Source organism: Plutella xylostella, chromosome 29 (genome assembly GCF_932276165.1).
Source record: "Plutella xylostella chromosome 29, ilPluXylo3.1, whole genome shotgun sequence".
Lineage (NCBI taxonomy): Eukaryota > Metazoa > Arthropoda > Insecta > Lepidoptera > Plutellidae > Plutella > Plutella xylostella.
Genome location: NC_064009.1, coordinates 9402771 through 9423545, shown reverse-complemented (window position 1 = coordinate 9423545; position 20775 = coordinate 9402771). Strand labels below are relative to the sequence as shown.

Genomic DNA, 20775 nt, shown 5'->3' with positions numbered 1-20775 from the left:
CTTTTTTATATATATATATATATAATATATATTTTTAAATCACTCTCAATTATGTATATTTTTAAGAAATAACTATTGCTTGAGCTTTGTTCTGTTGTCCTAAAATTAGATAAACTAGGGATTATGAACTAGGGTTCTAGGGATTAGTGCTAGGGTAGGGATTCTTTCAACCTCCTAAAAGAACTTGAGTTACTTCGGCAATGTAGAGTCCTAACCGCTAGACTAGACGATCACGTATTGGCCAAACGAATAATGCAAAACACGTATACCGTTACAAAACTTCTCTTCAGTTCCGTTCCAATTTATGTAGGGCGAAAAATACGTCTTAAATAGGTACGGTAGAGTAGGAAGCGTCACTACAGGGGGGGATATTACAATTGATATGCCGTAGACCAGGATAGGGTGATTAGAATTATTAGAAACAGGATCGGGTTATTAGGAACGTTATTTTATTTGTGTTTTGCATTATTCAAAAACTTAAAAGGCTTTTAGCCTACAATTGTTGCCGTGAGACGGAAGGAGATTGAGAGAAAACGTTAATAGAAAAATCATATGTGATACAATAATATAGGCATTTAGAGAAAAAAAAAACAAATAAAAAAAAAATAATAATATAATGTGTACACTTAGGTAATACATTTTGTTTGAACCATTTAAAAGGTCAATAACTGGTAACTTTACCCTATACATAAAAAAAAAAAAAAAAAAAACTTAGCATAATATTTGTATACTTGTATACATTTTGCTTGAAACATTTGAAGTGCCGATATGTGGTACTTTTACCCTATTGTATACAAATTTGTTGCATTCAAACTTAGTGTGCTTAAAATACGTGTAGGTTGCCTACAAATGCATTAGTAAAACAATCAAATAGGTTATAGGTAGCGCCCTGTCATTATTATTTTGGTAAAGACATGACATTGTGATTTAGAAGCTTTACATGGTTCATTTATACCGATCTTACCATGGTGCACTTGAAACTGGTAGGTTTGGCGCATGGATGTTGCGTCATTTTCTGTAATTATTTCGTTAAATTAATAAAGGAAAAGGGGTACCTATAGTAAAATAAAGTAGGTACCTACTAAGTAAACGAGAATAAACTAGTAAGGTCAAAGACCGTTCGAAGTTAGCGTGGTAGGTAGCTAGGTATAACTAACAGATGTTTTGGTGAATGCAAACTTTAGTAAGTACCTAAGTACTTGTTTACCTATTTAATTTTTTCTACGACTACGATTGTCTAGGGAATAGATTTTTTGTTATTTATACATACATATACACATATTATAGGTAGATAGTAGACACATTTTAATAAGTGTCAGTTTCACAGCGGCGGATGAGATATATCTACTCATGGCAAATTTATTTTGATTGTGTGCATCCGATTTAGGTTTAATTCCAAGTGTACTGTCTGTCTACTGTTATTTTATACTTCTACTTACCTTTAAATAAAAGGTAAATAAGGATACAACAGGAAGAAGTTAGCTAGCTGTATTTGATGTTCGAACCTGATTACCTGTAGATATCAATGATTAATTGCAGTTCAAGAGTTTTATCACAGGTGGCGCTGGTATACATATTAAAATATTTTGCATTGTATAATTTTCTTACTCATTTATTTAGGTAGTCCGTTATGTGGGTTTAATTAAACCATAAAGGAAGAGTGTTGTTATAGGTTTGGTGTATGTTTATATGCTGATATATTTATACTTTCAACGCTAGAGAAAGGGGTGTAATGAGAATTAGTGATGTATGACAAATAAATTTTGCCAGCATAGAAAAGATAGGATTAGTGTTGGGTCTTATGTCAAGGTGACTTTTACCCACGATAGAAGGGGATTGGTGTCATGAATTTGGTATGGATGTAGGTGAGTTCTAGGTACCTGACGTGTAGGTACCTTACGGACAAAGGAAAGGGCTGTTGTATGTTTAGCGAATATTATTGTTATGAGTTTTGTGGATTTTAGTAATAGTATATTCAGCTTTCGTGGGGTTAACTGAATATGTATATAGTTACCGCATTCGTGTCGACAAAATTAAAGACTGTTTTGTACAGGTTCAATGACCTTCATGTATGTACCTATTTAATTAAGGCAATGATAGGTAATGTTACTTCTTATTATAATGTCAGTGACAAACAGCTGACCAGCTCCAGTGATTGTCACTAAGGTGTTTGTCACCGTGGTTAAAAGATTATGTAGTGGGATCAGTTGTCGGTGGCTGTTTGCCGATGCCGGAGGCACTGTTCGTGTGTTGGGTACAGTGGATATGTCACTCCTTTCGTTGTACCTACTTCAATGGCATGTATGTAGTAGGTATGCGTTTTGCTAATACGCAGGTATAGGAAATTAGGTATATAATTGGAACTAGGAGGGGGAAATCGATACCTAGCATGTGGAGAAAGAGAGGTTATGATATTATGATCTTATGTTTCTACATGTATGTAAATACTTAGCCGGCTACACTACCGAATGTTGTGGTGGATAGTGACCTTGACTACTGTCTCGAGTTCGATCCTCGGTTTTTTGGTGTTCAATGTGTGTTGTGGTGTTAAATTTATGTGCATGGAGATTGTGGAGGTGGCTCTCTGTTGTTGGGGAATTGGAGGAGGATCGTGTCCTGCAGTGTATACCTAAATACAGGCTGCGCGTGAGTGCGTGCTAGCTACATATAGTATAGGTACTGGATTGCTAATTGCGTGTAGGTGCGATTGAGTATGGATTGATATTGTGAATAATGTGCACGACATTAGGGATATTATGAGATAGAGGAATGATAAGATTACGGTGTAAATAAAATGAGCTAGTGAAGGAAACTATGTTCGTATTTACATACTTACTTATATCTGATTTTATCAATGTGTTAAATTAGGGTGGCTTGGGTTCATCATCATCATTGGCCGTAACATCATTAGATTAAAAGTTACACACAAATAGGTATTCATAGGGTTACTTCAATGTCGTCATCACATATAGGGGGTGTTTAGGACTGTTCCCAGGAGAGGAAGCTGGAAGGCATAAGATAGTGGGGGTGAGCCTAGTGAATGTATGTTACAGTTCTTTAAAAATAGCTTGATTAGAATGACAGCTGTCAAATCCATACATTTTATTTGTCACTCCTTCGCTTTCAAGGGAAACCCAACTTTATTTAGCAGGCATAAGTCAAAGTCAAAGTCAAATGGTTTCATCATCAGCCAATAATCGTCCACTGCTGGACATGGGCCTCTCCCAAGGAGCGCCACAACACTCGGTCCTCGGCCTTCCTCATCCAACCACTACCCGCCACCCGCCTAGGGTCGTCGGTCCGGCGGGCAGGAGGGCGTCCCACGCTGCGCTTGCCTGTTCGTGGTCTCCACTTGAGAACTCGTCTACCCCAACGGTTATCGGTTCTTCGGCAGATATGACCAGCCCACTGCCACTTCAGCTTGCATATTTTGACAGCTATGTCGGTAATCAAATGGTTTAGTCGACGTAAAACTTTACAATTATTTGTCGATAGTCATCTACCAGGAAGATCTGTCAATCAAACGTGGTATATTTTAAAGGGCTCATGCTATATTTTATAAACTATAATATGTGTATTAGATTATAATGATGTGTTAGATTATGATGGCCAAGATTCATAATCATCGGGCGGTTCAACATAATATTAGGTAAATGTCACAGAATAGGTATCCTTAGGGCTGCTCCGATTTTATAATCATCATCATCATCATCAGTAGGGGGTGTTTACGAATAGGTGACATAAGAGAGTGGGGGTGTCTCTTAAAGTGAGTAAATATGTGCTGCTCCAATTTTATAATCATCATCATCATCATCAATAGGGGGTGTTTACGAATAGGTGACATAAGAGAGTGGGGGTGTCTCTTAAAGTGAGTAAATATGGGCTGCTCCAATTTTATAATCATCATCATCATCAGTAGGGTGTGTTTAGGAATATGTGACATAAGAGAGTGGGGGTGTCTCTTAAAGTGAGTAAATATGGGCTGCTCCAATTTTATAATCATCATCATCATCAGTAGGGTGTGTTTAGGAATAGGTGACATATGAGAGTGGGGGTGTGTCTTAAAATTAGTAAATATGGTTTAAAAAATGTAGGAATGTTTATGAATGAGAGTGTAGTGAGGTGATTGAATTGAGTCAATCAATACTATAAAATAGGAAAGACGGTCGTGATGTGAATGTGGGTTAAGTATTGTTCTGTTGTTACACACGTGGGGGTGAGAGTATTCATCTACAGGAATAGATAAGAGCTTAGGTTATTTGACAATTTGAATGCATTTTAAATTTGACTGTCTTGGAGTGAACGAATGTGCCTAACTTACCTAAGTATTTCATCAACATAGATAAATATTTTAGAGTTGTTTAATTTTGGGGGTGATACACCATTTAAATCATTGGTACTCAACCTTTTTTATGTAAGGGCCACAAACACGTTTAAGTCATTGTACGCGGGCCGCAGGTTGAGTATAGCTGATTTAAATTCTCATTGCACTCCTTTAAATAACTAATTGATTTTGTAAAGGATTTTGGGTTAAACTAAAAGTTATGGATTGGAATAGGATTATTGTTATTATGATTAGTGATTAGGAGAGTGGATAAATTCTTAAATCAAGGGGGTGTGTTGTGTACTTACACAAGAGGGATAGTAAATAAGTTTCTACTTGGATTTAAGTTTAGGTACAGGTTATCTGAAGGTACAGTGATGATGGTCACACCGTGTAACCGTGTCATTTATTCATTGGCCCTGTAAATTTTATACTTTTGGGCGCGCTAATGTCGGTGACTATACTTTGGTATGGTAATGAAATGGAATGTAGTTTTGGAGTACTTCTTCCTATACTTAATAACTTTACCGTGATAGATTACATTTTATAATATATATTTTTTTTGTGAAGGTGATAAGTGATGGTTTTTAAATACATACCTACTGCTGAACAGTTCGGATAAACTACTGATAGGCATATAAGACATTTGCCGAGCTTCTATAAGGGGGCTATCAAATGAGTTATCTAGTAGCATTGCTTATTGGATAATGATATCTTTGTCGTTTTTATTGTCTCGACCGACTAAGACTTTCTGCGATGGTCTACAGTGCGGGCTTTCAACGATCTCATATTTGAGAAGGGAATAGTGTGACTTTGGATCTCAACTCAAATATTTTTCATTAATGAGTTATTATTGATTTGCATAAATCACAAAGACATTGAGGAGGAACTAATTTAAATGTCACTCAATGAGCCGATCGTTCTAAGAAAGTACTGTGAGACATATAGAGCGTCTGGTGAGCTTCTATAAGGGGGCTATCAGATGAGTTATTCATTAGGCTAAAAATACAAGCCTCTTGAATAATGATACTTTTGTCGCCTTCGCGGGAGTGCTGGTTTGGTGGGGCGATATTAATCTGCAGTGGGGGATTCGAAGTTGTTCCGTGTTCGAGGTAGCGAAGGGCACAACGACTGTTATCTCGAATACTTTGTCTACGCTTACCACTGGTTACAATTTTAGTGTGCCGTAATTTATTAATTAATATTTACGTAACTAAGCTATAATTAAGAAGTACTTCCAGAGATGCATTTCTTTTCGTTAAAAGTTTCGTTCAGTTATTTGTTTTTCTTATAAACTTTTATCCTGTTGTCACTATAGCTTACAGGTTTACATAAAGCTAGGTAGGTTTAGTAAATGCTGAAGGTGATAAGACCCAGGGATTCTTAAATTTACCTTACAAAATTCTGTTGATAAAAGTGTTGTGAAGGTGTTGAAGTGGAGTTAATCCAAGTAGAAAAGTAAAACGATTCGGGTAAACCACTGATAGGCACATAGGGCATTTGGTGAGCTTCTATAAGGGGGCTATCGAATGAGTTGTTCAACAGGACTACTGATAGTGTAAGCCTATTGGATAATGATACCTGTGTCGTAGATGGTGTCTGCTTGACTGGACATTCGGTGAGGATCTACAGTGAGGGCTCTAATCGATCACATATTTGAGAGGGGATATGGGTCTCAACTCAAGTATTTAGTTTAACTTTGTTACTTAGTTTCTTTTCTTAATTGCAAAGACATTGGGAAGAAAACAGTAAGCAATTCAACCAATGCATCGATCGTATGGAGAAATCACTGAGAAACATATAAGGCGTTTGATGAATTCTTATAAGAGAGTTATCAAATGAGTTACCTGATAGGATTGATTATGTGCACGCCTGTCGGGTAATGACACCTTTGTTGTCCTCATTGGGTGCGCTGGTCGAGTGGGTGGCATCTATCTGCAGTAGGGGGCCCCGAACTCGTTGCATATTCGAGATAGCGAAGGGTACAGCGACTGTTACCTCGAATATTCTGTTTTTAATATTACTAAGTAACAATAAAACACTGGTTACAATACTATGAATTAAGTAAATTTAATATGAGAGTATTGGGGTTTATCACCTTCACTAAGATATAGAGTTATCATTGTCTATCAAGTTAAGTGGGTAAATTTTTATCCAATTGCATTTCCTAAAAATTTAGGGGGTGGTTGTAACGAAACTTATTTGTATTGTAAGGTTCTGATATTAGTTTGTTATTTTCATGTACCGTTATTCATGTATAATGTATAAGTCTTAGATAGGTAAATTTTTATCCAATTGCATTTCCTAAAAATTTAGGGGGTGGTTGTAACGGAACATAGTCCGTCCGTAGCAGACTTATACATTATGTATAGATTGGCGAAATTTTTATTATAAGCAAAATAAGACTATACGCTGGTTGGAAAACACAACCATACCGCGATGTAGAAATGCCACACTAGTGCCATCTAATGGGTTAGACTCGATGATGCATTTCCTTATATGGTAATGTTCGGGGGCTGTCGTGTCGTTCGAATCGACAGATACCTAGAATAAGTACAAGTCTTATTGTTGACGCTTAGAGTTTAAAGAGATATCATACTAGATTCGGTTATATTATGTTTCAACCGTTTATACGGCTCTGTTAATTATTGTTTGATTATTGAAATGAATGACGCCATAGTGATAAGTTATTATTATGAGGATCAGATTTGCACAACACTAATTTACGCGACACTTTACGTACTACGCCTCCTTGACGCTCAACTGAGTATCTTTTAGTTCTAATTAAGTGAATCAGGACTTAAAATTAGTAAATACTAGTTAAATAATAATAATATTAATTATCAATAATTATAGAACAATAGTTCATCGGTTTATTACCTTAAAAATATTTAATAGTTGTGTTATTGTCTAGCTCAGTGGCGCCACCTGTAGTCTAGGATCAGAGGGATGGGGTTGGATCGATAAAGTTCGATTGATGAACCGGGAAAAAAGAAAAAAAAAGAAAGGAGGAGAGTCGATGGTCAGGAGAGGCTATAAATAGTTTTCGGGAAGAAAACTCGCCCTGGGTCTTCTCGTGGAGTTTCGGGTGATAGGATGGAGCGTTTGCAGATGGGAGTGATAGTGGAAGTGTATTTTATGGCGGGGTGGTTTTGCAGCTTCGACCGGCCGGCGGCGGCGCCTCAGGATCCTCAGCTAAGTGTCGATAATATTTTGTCATAACCACTATTTAGAGGTATCACAGCATATCTATACTTCACCCCATTCTTTATATTAGAATATCTGTCTACTTTGTTCTGGTTTCAAAATTAGAATATTTTTCATAACCTAAAAATCCAATTGTTCCCCATTATTTATTGTTAATCTTCTTGGCCATTTTGAAATTGAAGGCTGCTACGGTACCTAGGCTTATTAGGAGAGACCCAAAGAAACCACCTTTTACTTCATCAATCAGCCTTAAAGATTCTATCACATAAAACAATCAATTTACAAGTATAAGTACATTCAACTATGAGAAAATTACCCCACTTGTTTCATCAAGCTATGTCTGTTTACCTGGAAGGAATAAACTTAGTTACTTAAGTATATCAATATATTACAGGTATGTTCTATTGAGATGATGACTAATGACTCAAGTATTTAAGTATGTTACTTTTACTCACAGCATTCTATCTATCTGAAATTGTTTCACCCAGCAATCTTTGCCTACCCAGTAAAGAACAGTAATTAGGAAAATACAGGCCATTAGGTGTACCTATGTTTCATTGTGGTGGATCATGATCATAACCTATGTTCCAACATATTTGGTTTACAAACTTACTAGGCCTACACAACAATCTGAATAAGTACCTGAGTATTAATAATGGACGATTCATCAGATATATAACATAATTATGTGGAATACTATTCAGTGATAAGTACTTGCAATCTAAGTAAATCTATTAGGTAACTTATTAGATCATTCTGAAATTGTTTAAATTACAAGGAATTCATATTCCTAGGTAGTCTGTACTTATTTACTTAACTCCTGAGATACACAATATAAACATATTTCTACCAAATCCATCTAGTTCTCATGTAAGCATGTACTTATCTATTCAGTCTTGAAACCAGAATGAAGAATATGCTTCAGGTTATTCATACTAAACTATGAATCCATTTAGCAAAATTGTATTCTTATTTGAATGAGCATTTCTATTATGTACTTAATTAATTAAAAAAATCTTACAGCTAGCTCAATGTACTTTGATTCTCTAAGAGTGGTTATTATAACTTATTACTTGTATTCTTAATATTTGAAATGATTTTATTTATACATTTTCCACCGGAATAAAAATGGGCCGAACCATATTTTCATAAAATACTATGTTTCTACTTGAATAATTACTGTGTGTACTTGTGTGATTCACTACTTTAATGATTCTCTATGGTTTTATTATGGATTTAGCTACACTTGGTAAATTCAAGTATTTGAAGTATTGTTCATCATCATACTTTAACAATTAGGCAGCAACAAAACTAACATACATTTAAAGGACACCAGTGTGGTATTGTTTGCAAAACAAATCTACTTTCAAAACATTAGTTCAGAACTAAGAAACCCAGATTCTAAATTTATACTTACTTACTAGGTATTTGATACTAGGTACATTGTGTAAGATGTGGGTTTGTATAAAATGCATTTCATCTTCAAACCAGTTAGATGCTAAGCCGGTAGGTTTAGACTATGGGAGAGTAGGTTATTGAATTGAAAAACATGCTATCCTTTTGTATCTCTTGTGTGGTGAATGTTATTGATGTATAGTTGGTGGATCTAGGCCTCTTACTCATTGATGTGATAGATATGATTTTGGTATTTACTTACCCATCTAAGTATGTAAAGTTTGCTTTATTGGAATTCAATAGGTATTTACTTCAGTACCTCAATTACTAGTTATGTATCAGAAAACAGAATAGAATTCATGTAATTTAGTGAGTATTCCTTTTATTCAATGGTTATATTGGCCATAACTTGTACCTGACTGACTGTGACTAAGACAATTCTTATATATTCAGCAAGTTAATGATAATTTATAATACTTAAAAACCTGCATTATACCCTTTTATTAATATAAATAAAGATTGATTTTGCTTTAGAAAAGATGTTAAGAATATTAAACAAAATTAATAAATAATAGGGTCAATGAGTCAGTTGCCGACCTAGTTGAGCACCAACTTTACTTTTACTAAAGTTATCTACTTGTCTGATTAAATAAAATAAATACCTTCAATTAGATACTTATACCCGTAGGGTCAATGTGTTGGATGGCAGCCATAGGAGCACTAACACTATTTTAAGTTAACTGAAATATTTGGAAAAGATAAAATAAATATTTCCATAGTGAATATTCATGCAATTTTACTTTTGAAGGTTAAATGGGTATCATTGGCTATATATTATTGACTGTGACCATGACAACTTTTACATATTAAGTGATTAGTAATAATTTATTATACTTATTATTCTCCTTTAATTCTGCTAATATAAATAATTATTGATTTGGGTTTGGATAAGATGTTGATAATATTAAACAAAATTTATAATTAGGGTCATTGAGGCGATTGGCGACCATAAGAGTTTCAACTGTATTCTATTCTAAATAAAATTTACTAAGTTTTGAATAATATAGGAAAATATTTTCATAGTACATGAGTTTCTTACTACCGATAAATAAATTGAAATGACTTCTTATCAGCTTGGGTAAAGGAAAGCAGTTGCTGAATTGGATTCTTCTTACAAACTTACCAATATACTATATACAGGAGGAGATGATGACAGTTAGTTATTAATAAGTAATGTTGAGCTTGACTGTGATGAAGTTAATTAGAGGCAGGGAAACCACCTCGAACAACTTGTAGGTACCATGGTAGATACAAGCCAGCATCGATAAAATATTAATTGTCACATAACTCTGAGATCTACAATATAGAGATACATTTGAGTGATTGCTCTTGACACAAGCTGAAATGGGAGATAATATTTATATTTTAATTATGTCCATTATTGGAAAACATTGTACTGTGACGATATACATGAGTAGACTCAGGAAATATCCGTGTCGAATAAATGTATAAGTAGACTCAGGAGATATCCGTGTCGAAAATACAAGAGTAGGCTCAGGAACTATCCGTGCCGAATTACTATTACACATTATTGATACATAAGTAGACTCAGGAAATATCCGTGTCGAATAAATGTATAAGTAGACTCAGGGAATATCCGTGTCGAAAATACAAGAGTAGGCTCAGGAACTATCCGTGCCGAATAACTATTACATATTATGGATACAGAAGTAGGCTCAGGAACTATCCGTGCCGAATTACTATTACACATTATTGATACATAAGTAGACTCAGGAAATATCCGTGTCGAATAAATGTATAAGTAGACTCAGGGAATATCCGTGTCGAAAATACAAGAGTAGGCTCAGGAACTATCCGTGCCGAATAACTATTACATATTATGGATACAGAAGTAGACTCAGGAAATATCCGTGTCGAATAAATGCTTAAGTAGGCTCAGGAGATATCCGTGCCGAATTGTGAAGCTGAATAAAATATTATTAACATCATCTGGATCCCAATCAATAGATCCTTTCCTAGGGACTGACTGACAAAAAAAAACCAGTTTGAATAGAGCCAGTGGGCTAGAGAAGGTAGATGGGTCTGGTGGACGGATCTGGTCGTCCTTCATAGGGTGTGCGAGGCGGGGCGCACCTTCTATTCAAATTAAAAAACCTTTTTTATATATATATATATATAATATATATTTTTAAATCACTCTCAATTATGTATATTTTTAAGAAATAACTATTGCTTGAGCTTTGTTCTGTTGTCCTAAAATTAGATAAACTAGGGATTATGAACTAGGGTTCTAGGGATTAGTGCTAGGGTAGGGATTCTTTCAACCTCCTAAAAGAACTTGAGTTACTTCGGCAATGTAGAGTCCTAACCGCTAGACTAGACGATCACGTATTGGCCAAACGAATAATGCAAAACACGTATACCGTTACAAAACTTCTCTTCAGTTCCGTTCCAATTTATGTAGGGCGAAAAATACGTCTTAAATAGGTAGGTTAGAGTCCGAAGGGTCACTACAGGGGGGGATATTACAATAGTTTTCGTAGCACTCGTAGCGGAATCGTAGCGCGTAGCATTTTACGTAGCCGAAATATAAAATATAAGAATAAAAATCAGAGAATTGAATAAACTGTTATTAAAATTGTTTTATTATATAAAAATACACGCGTGTCAGGTTTCTGGATATCTTTCAAGTGCCACACGATAATTAATGGCGTGAAAATTAATATGACGCAATTTGAACAGTGAGTATATACTCGATACAAAACATAATTACACTTAGGTGGGACCTACTTATTATTTTGCGCGTCCTCCAGGCTGCATATTTTCCAAATACCTTTGGGTTTTATGTGATATATTCTGGTAGCTGTCGTTGTCTAATCCGGGCGTCGTGTTGGGCTTAACGCGCTTTGTAAATACGCGACAACAGAGCTGACATCACTGTGAAAATACGCAGCTCAAAATACAGTTGACGACAAGTCTAGATTTAGACCAGTATTAACGTTAGCTGCCCATTTTTTAATGTCAATTTTGCTTTAGCGAATTTTTTCAAACGCGATACAAATTGAACTGGAAAATATAATATAATTCTTGTGTTTATAGTGTGCATTATATAGTTTTATTGTGTTTCACAACGGTGAGGTAGTAGCGCTATCGGATACGCGCTTGGTTTATCTGAGTGACATGGGGTTTGAATCCCGTGCCAAGTTATTTGAAATAATAAGCATTTACACACCGTCGATCTTTAATGATAAAAGGTATCGTAAAACTATCATATAAAATTAAACTTAACTTTCGTATGATGTAAATAAACATAAACTTTACTTAACTAGATTCATAATTAGAATATGACTTTTTACATACATAGTATGTATCCCACTGTATCCGCAAAATAAGCTATTATAACTCTTTGGCAATATTTCGACTAAAGCCTGAATTTGAAGCATCATGCTTGGTTCGCAGCACGTTTAGTTTTATGACCTACTTACGTTTATATAGGTTGTGTGACCTATATAAGTCCACTTACATAATAAGTAAGTTATACTCGATGGAATTTTTAAACTAACTTAACAGAAAGAGGTATAATAACCCTTTCATAACAACTTGCTTCATGAGACTAAAACACTGAAAAAGTTAACAAAAATAATCTGTTTCAAATTAAAAATTCAGTTCCTCCTCAACTAAATTGTATGAATACATGACTATTTTAATTATTCTTACATACCTACATAAATTTATTCTTGAAATATATATATATTTATTATGCCTATAGCCCGAAGGCCATTGTATAATTTAAGCGAAATTACTTCGCCCCCTGTCGGGCAAGAGAATCTGTAGGAGTGACAAAATTAATTTACATACATTTGTCTCTTGATCACAGCTGTAAAGGAGAAATTAAAAGTTTTGATGAGTTTCATACACCGCTAATCTCAATTTTAAACTTTATAATCCTATCACTGATACTGAATATATTTGACTCAAGTACATGGCAATGTATACCAAGTAACGTTACAAAATTCAGTCTGCATTTTGAAGAGAAATTCCAATCTAAAATCTCTTATTAAAATTTGTTTCCGTTAAACCGTTCTATGCCAGCGTCTGCAATAAAACCTATTTATTGAACTGCAAGGGTCAAAGCCGCAAACATCTCCTTTACGGAACAGATAGCAGATTCCCATAATATCTGCGAGTTATAAGCCAAATTCCAAGTAGTTCCCATGCAAATGGGTTGATTCGGGTCCGCCCACACCTGGCTCTGGATATTGAAGTTATAAGTTGTGCAAACCGGTACTTCCGGACTGAGGTCAGCATCTGAACCGGACACGCGATTGTCGTCATTATTCCGTGACAAATAAGGACCAAGATAACGGCATCTTCAAGTTCCCGCTCGATGGAGTCCGCACTCGGTTATTAAATTCGATATTGAAACTCCTTGCTGGAACACTAGTCTGTGCTGAAATATTAAAACACTGGCTGGAATTCAAATAGCGAAATACGAAGTAAAAGTTTGAATTTTAAATTTAGGTTACTGTCAAAACTGTACTGTTTAATGTTCGCGGTGTTGTGCAACTCGCTTTTATTTTCGGAGTTTGATAAAAATGTTTGCTCGTATTTCCGCCTGTTTTCATTATTTAATGCATTTACACACGAGTTTATAGTTCTTAGAAAATTACAACTGTTTAGCGAAACTAGTTCGAATTCAATAACAAACTAAGTGAACTTCCTGAAAAATGCGCATTCCAATTCCAAATAGATTCCGTAAAGATTATCAGAATAAGTAAAATTAAAAGCCTTATTCTGAGCAATCTTTACCGATGTTTCTTTGAATTGATTACAGGTGCAGCGGGATACTGAACGAAAAGTTTAAAAATGTGCTTGATTGAAAAGATAAATACTTGCAGTAGTGAAACAAGAACGTGTGCAAACAAACCAGTGAAAGAATCAAGTTGAGAAGACAAAACAGTGCGAATAACAATGGAATATGGTTGAAATTCCGTTGACGCGGATTCTGAACTGTGCTTCCGAACATAGCACGGCGTGATTACCAGTGAAAAAAAGCCTACATTACAAAAAAATTGCTCCTCAATCTTAACTTAACTTAAATAAAAGCGTTTTTGAATGTTGTAAATAAATTTTAACCTTTATCAAATCCAACGTCTACGTGTTAAACTATTACTAATAATAAAATACCTAACTTAATTATACTTAAAAATCTAATTCTAATCATCGAAGCGGTTGTCGTATTTTTGTGATATCAAAAAAAAATAGTCTTAAGCGCTAACGAAAAAAGGTGGCAAAACTGGTTGTGATGTGTATAAGTTTAAGGTCTTAGCGTAAGTAAAGCGCCCTACTCTGGGTGGCGAAGCGATTCAGTCGGCGGGCGGTCGAGTCGGTGATGTTGGGTAGTTATCGTGACATCTTACCTTGCCCAGGCGGCGCGGGACAGCGCCGGTAAGATGCGAGAGCGGCGCCGCGGGCCTACCACCGCCGCCGCTCTGCTACTCCTCGCTCTGCTCTTCGTCTGCCAAGTCGACGCGTCTGGTAAGTTTCTATATCTATTTTTTTTTGAGAACTCACATTCGTTTGGCAGTGGATTCTGGTGCGTGAATTAAATTAATAGATTTGGCCTGCTCTGATGAATAAATGGTACGGAGGATTCTCATAAGTATGATGATAGAGTGGCAGACATCACCGGGTCACGAAGTTGGGTTTAGTCTAAAAAGTGTATACCTACTAACAATAGCTCATAAGAGTCATAAGTATAGAATAGATGTCACCCTGTCTGAGAGTTTTAAAGCAACAAACGTGTAACAATAAAATATTCTATTGAATGTTTCATCACCTATTATAAGCTTTACAGAGTAGTATACAAGGGTATATTTGCGTAGCAGAATTCCACTGCATAGTTAATAAAAAATGTTATTCAGTTTTTGCAAATCAGAATGACGTGACGGTTAAATACGCTGACGCGCATAGCTGCGCCATTGAGCCAGAAATGCGGACGGCTTAGTTAACTGGCTGCGAAAATGTACAATTCAGAGCGAATCATTACTACTACCGAATGTGGGTTCACCAACTTGCATGTTAGTGTAACATATATTTAGGAATACGGAGAATATTGTAACGATCTGATGACGTAATGGCACCAAATTGGGGTTTTAATAGTGCTACTACTAAGAAGTATAATTTCCATGGAACTAAATCGATGTCGCGTGTGTTTTTCCTGTCGTTGTTTTTAATATGAAGTTGTTATATTTTGTAAATATTCAAACTATTGTTTTGTCGGTTCCCCGTTCACAAAATATCTTACGCAGATTGCTTTACATGAGCTATGCTTTAGTTTAAACTATCATAACGATTAGGCATGTTAGTAAGCATATTTTCCTTTTTAGATCTTCTCATTATACTTACAAGTATTCATATTCTTCATTATTATTACCTCTAAATATAAAAACATCGCAGGCTCGACCGCATAGCTTCCCTTCTTACTCAATGTCACTAAATCACCAAAATAAATACCACTTCTATCTGTCAAAACTCCTTATCGAAGTCTTGACGAACATCGTTTCGCATCATGCCCAATGAGTGAAACAAATCTGTAATCCTGGGCTCGGAAACGCTCGGGTATTTTCGGAAACGCCCGGGCTCACTTTGGAAACGGTCGGGGCGCAGCGTGTGCTACCTAACAACTAGGAGATAATCTAAATGTAAATCCATCTATGTCAAGACGGGGGGTGAAGTGTCTGTCCTTTATTGGATGCGACTTTCGGCTACGCTTTTCGGCTGTGCAGAAGGGTTTCGGCTGTTTAAAATAGTATTTTTGGTAAGAACAGCTTATAATATAACTAATATATAAGCGATAAAATAAACAGTCATTTTTGTTAGACGTTTTGTATGACTGAGATAAAGCATATTCATAGTTCAACTGTAAATAGATATCTTTGGATGTAACTCCCTAAATTAATTTTGGTAGGAGCTTCTACTACTACCCAAGTACATTTTAAAATTATGCTATACTACAATAAAGTCATTAAAAATCGTTTAATCAAAATGGAAATGAAAACAATTTTACGAGCTTAGTTTATGACACTGGATATTTCGGGCTATGCATATATTACGTTTATGGCGCCCTAACTTAAAGCCGGAGGCCGAATATCGACCTTTAATACTACAACTCTGTCGAGATTGATTGATATAAACAAAGATTCGTCTTGATTCTTACACAATTACAATAAAGCTTATTTTCGTATGTAAACATTTCGCATTTATTTTCGGTAATAAGAAATCGCCCGGAGAATTTTGATTTGCGTCTGTGTTTTATTTGGAACACGTCAATAAAAATGAATTTGATATTGACAAAGTAATCCTTTAAGTTATCCTTTGTCTAACAAATAAACTGTTAATTTTAATGTTTTATCTATTCCAATGGCAGATTTCAGAGTACCATCCAACAATTGGTTTTAAAATCGTAAATGTTATTAAATCGAAATACCTAAGTAAGTCAAGAATATAATCAAAATTTATCACAATGACATAATAAATATAATAGTAGTATGTTATTATGAAGTTGTCTAACATGACCTACCTGGTCTACACTTACTGAGTGGTCTACATATAAACTAAACACACACACACACACACACAAGCTCGTCATGCGTTACTCCTCACAGGTCCCTTGTGTATATTAAAATGCAAATGAAAAGTTTTCGCGTATCGCGACTTTTTTTTTATTTGTTACCGAAACGCTCAGCGGCAATAGAGACCGGGCACGTTGGTCGTATATTTTTTATAGATACGTCGTAAAACTTCGTTTGGCGACAGAGCGCGTTCATTTAATTTGGATTTCCGAACTATTCGCAGTGTTTCCAGACTTGAGAAACGTTTTCTCGGTGCTTTACATCTAATTCCAGAGGCGCAAATTATACTCGTAGCTTTGCGTAGCTTAGTTGGCTATATTTTGACAGTTTTTTTATGCTTATGGTGTTCTTTGAAATCATGGCATCAATTAAGCCAAGGCCTGTGATTTGAATGAATTATCGATTTGCCAAGGACTTAAAATACCCCTAATCTACTAGGCTCTTATTGGTCAAATATTAAAAGCCCGTAAATAATACTAGGCAATAAAATACACAAACTCACACGACCCACGTCCCCTATTCTGAAAGCAGCCAAACACTAAAGAAACACAATCGATCTACCTCCACCGACTCCACTTTTTATATCACGAAATTACCTTAAATACACGCCCGGATTGTTACCGAAAAAGGGTTGGTGTTATTATAAAAGAATGGCGGTTAGTGGCAGGCGTTGTTGTATCATTCGTCCGTATTTGAGGTTATAAGTTTGTTGAAATCGTCTTTATGGGCTTCGCAGCCGTCGTCCCTTATGTAAATACCCCGCGCCGCCTGCCCGTAATATCAGCATTATAACAATTTAAGAAGTAAAACAACAATGAGTGTAGACCCGGCTTTAAGTGCGGTCGGGACTGTGGAGAGAGCACAAAAATTACTATTGTTTGTCTCTGTCGCTCTTTATTGTGCCGTTAACCGCTCCAATTGATGTTGGAAGATTTTTAATGGGTAATGAAAATTAAGCTCTACTGAAAACGCTAGGGTGTACCGCTGTTGAGCGAAGATGCTTGGATTCGTGGTAAATTATCAGTCATAATTCGCACATACGGTATATAGGGCTCTGAAAATAACAACAAGGATCTAGATGTATCTACAATATGTACAGTATGTTTCTCTTCTAAGTACATATTTCACCACCCAAAAAAACTACAATATTCTGTTCAAGCTTTTTGTTAGACTAACACAAAATTCACTGTAATAATAGTTTTGAATTTACAAAGGCTTGAATTATCTGAAATAATATCTAATCACAAAGTTCCTACAGTTGAATAAAATAAAGTAGCCACAATTTTCAATTTCACTTTGACGTGGTTCAAAAACATATTTTGAAGTAACTTTTGAAGGGTGGAACAACACTCAATAGGTACTTTATTATACGACCTGTGCTTAGGTTCTGTGTGTCTAGTGGTTACCCTGAGGTTATAAGTAATTAGTAAACTTTTAATTTTGCATTATCTTTTGCCTTGTTGCTTTCAATAGTTCCAGTACAGAAATGACTATGTATGAAATAACGCAACAAATAGGTATATTCAATGAAAAAATCCTCTAGCGCTCTATCTATTATTATCTTTAAATAGATAGTACATATATACACTTACGTGGATATACATAGTAAATGTATAGCTTCTCTATATTCTCACTCGAGGAAGGCTATGCTTTTAGTAAACAAAAGAGTTTGGTAACTGTAGTCACAAAGGCTGTATATACCGTGGAAAAACCCCGATCGCTCTGCGACCCGCCTGGAAGATATTAATCCTTGCTTCTATAATCGTCGCTGTGGCCAAAGCATAGAGTAGACAAAAATTCAGTTATTCCCCATATATATTGGTGTTTTTTGTTTATATTGAAACGAGATATGTAAGTAAGTAACCATAAAACTCCGCAAATTGAAATTATAAATTAGATTTAGAGAACGATTAAAAAAATTATAAAATTTCATCGCACTCTCTTGAATGTAATATTCTGAGCAGTCATATTGTTTCGTAATAAACAGAGCAATATAAGTAGTATTTTATAATAAAATAGTGTAAAACTGCCAAGTATATTTTCATCCAGACTGCGCTGTGGAATGGAAGAATGCAACAATATAAACTCATTACATTTAGCGAAGTCTGCGCGTTCGATAAGAGATTTCTTTTAGATCCACTCCAATATAAAGTTTCTGCATGGATGGTCGGTTATTTAAGTTCAATATTGCTTGGCAAGGTCCATTGTATGAAGACGCCTCCAGTTTTACGGATGATATGTGAGCGGCTTTTATTTGAATTTAGAGAGCCAAGATTGTGAACTCCGAATTCGGAATTGAAACAGTTCGAAAGTGGGACCTTGATATATGCTCCTATTGATTAAAAACTCCTTGACGGGCCACGCAGATGGTGCAAATAGGTTTATTGAAAGGAGGTTGCATGACTTAACTTTACGAGTCAGCTCCAACTTTCACAGGTCGTTAGCTCTAACTTGGGAAGTACTATCAGCGAATAATCGAAAAAGTTGTATTTTTCTAATCGCGTTACAACAGACTCGTGGAGTAGGTCTGTGTCCCACATTACCCAAACAGTTTTGTTTCCGTCTCATTAACTTTCTATTCTGCTCCTTGATCGCCTATTGAGGAAGCTTAGGCGAATGATTTCAGCAGGAAAACCTCCCTTCGAAGGTTATTATTGGCCTTTCAAAGATTTTATTAGCGGAAATAATAGGCCGATTGGAAAAGAGACTTTAGCACAATGCACCAGAATTGAAAGTGCAGTGCACCGTGAGAAATAATAGGAAGAGGCTCTTTTATGTTCTCGGGTTTTATGATCATTATTCTGCGGTGCACCAAATATTATCTGATTCCGATTACTCGCCCAAAGACGTTATTATTGGATTAACCTCACTTTGGTATGGCACGTAGGAAGCTGAAAAGCAATTTCAGCGGAGGGTCACCGCATACTTATCTTCTAAAACGAACTACAAACAGCTTGTGAAATTTTCCATTAAAATCATCTAAGCCGGCCTCGTATCCTGTGCATCATAATTCTGAACTAACCCCGCAAAAATTAGCTCACAGAGCGGGAGACGGGCGCTTTTGTGCGCGATGTAGGCAAACACCGCCGGAACTATGTCGCATTCACTGCGAAATTGTGAAAGCGACACGAGATAGCGCCACAAAGAACCTTATTAACCTTCCACTAACTAATGGACGAAGATTACATGGTTCTATGTTGGGAATTCTAGGAAAAATATGGGCTTTGAGACTAACAGAATTACTGGCTTAAAAGGTTTTGCACAAGCTCTATATCCAATTAATACTATTCAGTGGGAACTCTCGCAAGCGGTCCTGTCGCCAGTGTTCTTATTTTAAATATTTTATTTTTAAAATTTTGCTTTTAAATGGTGTGAGCAGCCAGCTTCAAAGACCGTTCCACTTTTGAACTAAGATCGTTCGAACTCCCGCCAATAGAATGACAGCGTAGTGTAGAAAAACGCCGGGCGCTTTGACGATTCCTTTTTTCCTTTTACTCTAGGTCTTTTATCGTCGGCAGAATGTTAACTAGTGTGAGGCGTGGGCAGCTTGCGTTGAAAAGAGATGTACACACGATACGGTGCATAGTTTAGTCGCAGTCTTTGCTTTGCCAAAGTTAATGGAACTTGTAAAAGGAGAGCCGTGAAAGCGTTATCTCGGCTAGTAAAGAGTTTCGAGCGGGACGCTCACCGTAAATACCTAAGAGCTGAAAGCTTTTGCCCCGCGTTGTCTCTAGAAGAAAAAAAAGGTTGCACTTAAAAGGTTGTTCATAACATCAATTTTGTAGTGATTCCGATAAGCTAATTTTAACAGTAAATTATTTAAAATGATCAATGTAAACTAAATTATTATCATCTTTTAGCAAACTTTAACTTACCTGTAGTAAGACTGAAACCCAACCCTTCACACAACTAAAATTAAGAGTAACGAATATTTTAATAAATTTTCTCAATTCAAATAGATATCTTGGAAGTTTCCTACCACGTTGAATATGAATTCTGAAAGCTTACGATTGTGCTATAAGCAGGTAGTTCATTGCCAGATTCTGATCTGTAATATGATCCTATTACAGGTGCTATATTAATGGACGTCTCACTAACTTTTTAGTAGGACATATATTCAGCATAGAAATTCACACAAGTGTGTCCACTTCATCCCATGCCGATGCCGTTTCTAGGTATATACATTTATGAAAA

At 35.8% G+C, this 20775-nt stretch overlaps 1 protein-coding gene across 1 annotated transcript in view; it reads left to right on the top strand.

Moving 5' to 3' along the window:
• Positions 1-20775, top strand: part of LOC105382164 (tyrosine-protein phosphatase Lar) — a 337896-nt gene that overhangs the window by 125903 nt on the left and 191218 nt on the right. Inside the window, exon 5 of the mRNA XM_048631524.1 lies at positions 14377-14485. Within this exon, the coding sequence (XP_048487481.1) occupies positions 14377-14485 (109 nt within the window). The remainder of the gene's footprint in view (positions 1-14376; positions 14486-20775) is intronic.